The sequence below is a fragment of the Gymnogyps californianus genome, chromosome 4, assembly GCF_018139145.2.
Source record: "Gymnogyps californianus isolate 813 chromosome 4, ASM1813914v2, whole genome shotgun sequence".
NCBI lineage: Eukaryota > Metazoa > Chordata > Aves > Accipitriformes > Cathartidae > Gymnogyps > Gymnogyps californianus.
Window position 1 is genome coordinate 69,964,738 of NC_059474.1, and position 6,000 is coordinate 69,970,737.

The 6,000-nt window shown below is 48.8% G+C and overlaps 1 protein-coding gene across 4 annotated transcripts in view; it reads right to left on the minus strand.

Annotated features, from left to right (window-relative positions):
* Positions 1 to 5,491, minus strand: part of GAB1 (GRB2 associated binding protein 1) — a 101,780-nt gene extending 96,289 nt beyond the window's left edge. For all 4 annotated transcript variants that reach the window (XM_050896161.1, XM_050896159.1, XM_050896158.1 and 1 more), the window contains exon 1: positions 5,163 to 5,491. In XM_050896161.1, coding sequence (XP_050752118.1) covers positions 5,163 to 5,234 — 72 coding nt within the window. In that variant the 5' untranslated portion in view covers positions 5,235 to 5,491. The remainder of the gene's footprint in view (positions 1 to 5,162) is intronic.
* Between the last annotated feature and the right edge of the window lie 509 nt (positions 5,492 to 6,000).

Here is a 6,000-nt window from a genome sequence, read left to right on the forward strand (position 1 = left end):
GTCATATGTCCAGTAGTTCACCTGCACTTCAAGAGGAACGGGACAATTTCTGTTACTTGAGTCTCCAACTTTCCTATCTACACCAAGAAAAAAAGCATTCAAGCAGTTCAGGTACCGTCTGACCGTCCAAGCTCAGAAATATTTAAATTAACTGTGTACATCCGTGTGGTATACGACAAGAAAATTAGAATAACTATTGGAAGATACTTATCTTACTTAGTACATGTATATTAGACTTCTTAATCTGTTTTATATACTGTTGCCTGCTCTTACCCTCGGAAACCTTCCACTAGTAGTTAATTCAGAGCATACACCATAGGTCAAGCACTAACAGTGCTGTAGCTTTGGCAACAAAGTCAACACCAGCTGCTAATGTCCTGTCAAAGATGATAAATACTTGTACGATGAGTTCCATGCTCCTCAAGTGAGACTTACACCCAAACAGCAAGCTTAGGAGGTAGGTATATACCCAAAGTCATACCCGAGATCATTTCAGCACCTTCAGTCAGCACACAAAACAATGCAACTTCCTTCTATAATCAACAAATACATTATGTTTAGTCGTGCTTTCAAATTCATGGTTTAGGGTTTACTAACCCACGTTTAAAAAAATCAAAAGTCAAAATACTGGTTCCTGAACAGTGCATAGCAGAAGGGAAGGGACAGACTTCCTTCCAGAAGGAAAGGTTTCTGCACGAACACTGATTCCTGCAAGGTCTTCAGCAACTCCTGGAGGAGCACAAGCACAATCAAGTTCAGAATATTAAGATGTCACATAATGTTACTTGATTACACTCATCTGTCTTGAGTTAACTTGACCCAGCTCTACAGGGACAGCACTGAGCGATGTCAAACAAGCTCATCTTCGTTTTTTTCTGTAAACCAACTGGCTTCTTAAATTTGCTCACTACGCTGATGCAAGATCACAAAAAAAGCTTTAACGCAAACAGGTGCCTTCCAGAAAAAGGGCTTTTGTCAGGCTCTGCAGCTTTTACCAGATTACAACTATTCTGCTGAATAAAACATTTCTTAACACCATTACATATCTTAGCACACTTAAGTATTACTCAAGACAGTAGAGGCACCTATGTGATTAGTGCCAAAGAGCAACTGCCAAACAAAACCACAGTAAAATACTCCGCTTCTATCACTTTTATACCTATACCGTCTGAGCCTATAGTTCAAACATCAATAACTAGCTTAATAGCCTGGCACTTTTTAGTCACTGTCTACAACTGAGAACATTAGAATAAGTAAGAGGATGCTGTATGTAGCCTTGTCCGAATTATGTCAGTGCCCCTTACGTCCTGGGGAGATTAAGCCTATTTCTCATTTTTAAACTCCTTGGTTTTAAATAATTAAATGCACAATCAATAGGAATAGTCAAATAACCACAGGATTTTTAGTAATAATTACATCAGAATGAAGGTTTCCTAATTTACTTTCAAAATCATCTTACAAACTCTCATAAGTTTGCAAGCGAAGGGGAAGCCTATCAGATCCAGAAAAATCTGAACCAACTTACCCAAAAAAGTGTTTTCTCCTTTCCCAATATCATTTATGTGAGATGTTTTTGATGAAGTTTTAACTTTTATCAAATAAAATGTATTTCACTCTAAGTGGGACATGTTAGAATACTGAGAATTATTATATTACATCAGTAGACCTTCTACAAACTAGTTCCATAAAACAACTATCAATGCTAAAATCCTGATTTTAAGCACATCCAGTTGTCACACTGAGCCCTAGCCACCCTCCAGACAAAAGCATAGTAGTTCTAGGAGAGAATTTAGAAGACTTATTCCCATTCCCTCAAGCTTTTCCCCCTTGCTTTACCAAGGACAGCTGTGTTTAAATATCTGGTGGTTTCTTAGCATAATGGCAGTAAAAAATCCTCTGTGCTGCTACCACAAAGAATCAGCTATTTTAACTGGCACATGCACAGCAGAACTGCAAGGTAGCAGAAAACCATGAAGCCAAGGTTTACTATCACTTTTTAAAGGACAGATGGGCAGAAAGGGTCTTTCCAATAACATCTTTAAAAATAAGGAGACCAGAGCAGAAAATGTACAGTAGGTTAAGATGAGGGCATAAGTGTTTGCAAAGTTGAAGGCAACAGAACAAGTGAGGGAAGAAAACAATACAGAGGGCAGCATAAGCTGTGAAATTTAGCAGTCCTCCATCTCTATGCACAAACAAGTTCTTTCACGTACTCATGCAACCACAGCATAGGCTGTGGAGACCTATGCAGGATTTAGCCCCATCTCCCTTCCCCTTCTCCCCTACTAAATCCACATCCTCGTCTTAGACCCCCAGCCAACACCAAAAGTTACTTGTATCTTCCCCAGTGATCTGCTGCTGGAAAGGACCAGTCTATGCCAGCAAATGAACTGTTCTGAACACCAGCTCCAGGGAACCAACAACAGGTGCCAATGGTTATCAGAAAGTTACTTCCATACCAAAAACACATGAACAAGACACAAAAATAGGACTCCTTTTAAGAGGGGGGGGAAGACATCCATGGCTTTAAGGCATATATTCAAGGAAGTCTGATTTTTCCACCTGCAGGACAGGGTTGGTTGGGGTTTTTTTTTCTTTTTTTAGCCTCAAAATGATTGTAAGCTAGCTTTAATACCGTGTCCAACTGTTTCAAACTAAAAACTGAAGTCCCTGTGAAACATATGTTTATGTACTAGCTTCAAAGTGCTCCTTTTCACCCTTCCTAAGAACTGAAACCACATTTAACTGCGATTTCAGACTTTTTATCTCCCTTCCCAGATGGTAACCTGGGTTTGCCCTAACACTTGCATGCAAAAACTAATAGAGCGTGAAGTTACAATTTTCCATATATGTATGTGAAAAGTATGCATTGCAGAAAAGCAGTTTCCTATTGAAATCACTTTCCCATCTTTTCATCTGGTGCAGCCTCTTGAAATATCACCAGTATAAAATATGGCTTTAAAAAACACAGCTCTTCTGTGCCTTCGCCTAAGCGTAGAATTACAGAGAGCATAAGCCAACACTTCAATCACTGCACTCCGTTGAAGTTCATCGTCTTAAGTACGTCAACTTTTTGTTTGCTTGAAGATGGTGATCGCGATGTCAAGGTCACTTTTAGGTCTCTGAAGTGAGTGTGAACCTTTAGCCTACAACTGATCAGGCACTACAGACAAGCAGGAGGAATTTTACTTTAACTCCCCCTTTAAACGGTACCTTTCTTTTATACAAGCAGAAGACAGTCTAAAACAACGTGCGAGATTTAAACTTACCACCTTATGGCCTACAGTGCATGCAGATGCTAAACCAAGTCATGCTCCTATAAGCTTGCTGTACTATCACTCCAATACTCTGCCTCCTCAAAAGCAGATGCCCCTTTCAAATGAAAATTAAGGAATGACTTCTTTAGGATGGGGAACCACCTGACCAACGCTGTAGTCAGGGTTTTCCCCTCAAAGGTTCTGATGTTATTCCAGTATGGAAGTGGAGCTATAAATACACTGAAAGGGCAGTTACATGGAAAAAAGCTAGCATATTTAGGGACTGATTTATCGTATCGATTTAGGAGGGCAAACTTGCTTACAACTCCCTCCATTAAGAGACAGCATAACTGTACAGGATTTAGAGTTCGAGCAGGAAAATTATTCAAACTTTAAAAACATTAATACTGCTCTTAATTCCTACACATTGGTAAAGCGGCATCCTGTGAATACACACATACACATGGATGATCAGCCAAAAATACAGCCCGTGTCCAATCTGGCAGGGAAGCACAGCCCTGCCATGACCCATCAGGACATTCTCCTTGCAAGTCTATTCCTGTGTCCTTCACAAGAACGGGATTTTTGCCACTGGGAACCAGAGAATGGGCTATCCCAAATATTATTTTTTACTTTAAAAAGAGTCTCATTTCACCAGTTTCCGGGCATTTAAAAAAATATCCATAACAGCAACAGTTCTTCGAGAAGTGGTTGTTAAATCGCTAACAGATGAAAATAACATGGTCACATTAAGACCCACATTCACATATTCTCAAACGAATCTGAAGGTTTAGCCGCTTCAAAAAAAAAAAACACAAAAAACAAAAAACACCACTGATAACTGCAAAGACCATTTCTATTTAAATACCACCTAACTGGCTAAATGAAGATTTAAAAAAAAAAAAAAAAAAAAAAAGAAGGCCCAATATTTTGTACCAATTACACAGATGCCGTGAAGTGACCCGGGTGCCAGTGGCAAAGGGCTCAGCAGAGATGACTCCTGGCATCACCCATTCCTCCTACGTGACCTGACAGCGTCTCCGCCGGCACCGCGGAGCCCCAGCGCACAACAGCACCGCTGCTGCCCTGTCACGAAATCTGCCCTCTCAGCAAACGCGCTCCATTTTCCTGCGGACTCAATGTCAGCTCCGCTACAGCCTCTGCTAACATATTTACTTCAGAGCAACAGTAGGCTGAACTTCCAAGTAAGAAAAGGGCACTTTTCTTGCAACTCCCTCCTCCACCCTCCCACCCGCCTTTTCCCCGATGTCGAGGGCTCCAGTCCCAAGGGCAAAGCCCCCCCCCCCCAGCCCCAGCAGGGAGGGCTCCCGGGGCATCCCCGGCTCCCGCCGTCTCCGGGCCAACAGCTCCGGCTGCTCTCCCGCCAGGAGCGACTTTCGGCCCGCCGCACCGAGCCGCGTTACGGGGCGCCCCCCGCCCTCCCCTTCGATCAGGCACCAGCACCGGGACGGCAAGTGTTTACGTTTAAAAATACATATATACCGAGCCTGGATCCAAAGGGAAGACGAAAAAACTCCGCCCCCCTCCCTCTCCCGACTCCCTCGGAAAGGCGATAAAAGCAGGGCAGAAACATCTGACCGTTCGGCGCCCCTTTTTTAAGGGGGGGGGGGGGGTAGGGAAAAAGAAAGAAAAAGGGGGGCGGGGGAAGGAAAATAAAGGGTCGGAAAGCCCCGCGGGACGTAGCGGGCAGCAGTCCCGTCCGAAACGGGAAGGCGGCCGGGAGGACGGCTCGTCCGCGGCGCCGCCGCCGGGCCCGGCCGGGAGGGACCGCGCGGGGAGGCCGGGCCGGGCCGGGCGGGAGCGGGAGGCGAGCGGGGAGCCCCGCCGGGGGAGAAGCGGGGAAGGGAGGGGGAGCGCGGACCGCGAGTGGGAGAGGGCACTCACGTAGCGTTTCAACTTCTTCTCCGGTGGGGACTTTCGGAGCCAGCCCGAGCAGACCACCTCCCCGCCGCTCATGGCTGGGCCGCCTGCCCGCCGGGGCAGCGCTCCTGCTCCTTCTCCTTCTCCTCCGGCAGCGGCAGCAGCGGCACCCGGGCCGGGCCAGGCCGAGGGAGCCCCGAGACGCGGCGGCAGCACCGCGCCCGCTCCGGCCTCCCGGGGCCGCGGGGCGAGGGAAGGGGAGGGACGGGGGAGCGGTGTGTGTGTGTCTGTCTCTCACGCACAACAACTAGCCGGAGCGAAGCGGCGAGCGGGGCTGAGGCGGGAGGTTCCCCCCTTCCTCCTCCTCCTCGCCGCCGCCGCCGAGTCACACGAACATCGGGAGAGACGACAGGGGCGGCCGCCGCCCCGCCGCAACTTCGGCTCCGGCGTCCCAGGGCAGGATCCAGCCACCGCCCCGCGTCGGTGGCACCGCCCCCCGCGCCGCCGGGACCCTCCCGCCGGGGAAGGGCCGCGGGGGGCTTCCCCTCCCTTCGCCCCGCCGCCGGGCCGGGCTCAGCGCCGGCCGCCGCGGCTCCCCGGGCGCGCTCCTTCCCCTTCCTCCTCCCCTTGCGCCGAGAGGAGGGGATCGGCCAGCGCTCCTGCCTCCTTCGCCTTCACCTCCGGGGGGAGCGGCGGGGCGGGAAGCGGCGGCGGCTGGGTCCGCTCCCTCCCGGCGAGCGTGGGAGGGGTTTGCCCTGGTATTCACGGCGTCGTGTCCCCCGTCCTTCCCCCCCCCCCCCCGCAGCCCACTTTTCTCCACAGCGCCGGCCGCCGCGGCCAGCCGAACGGCGGCGCCGCGCCG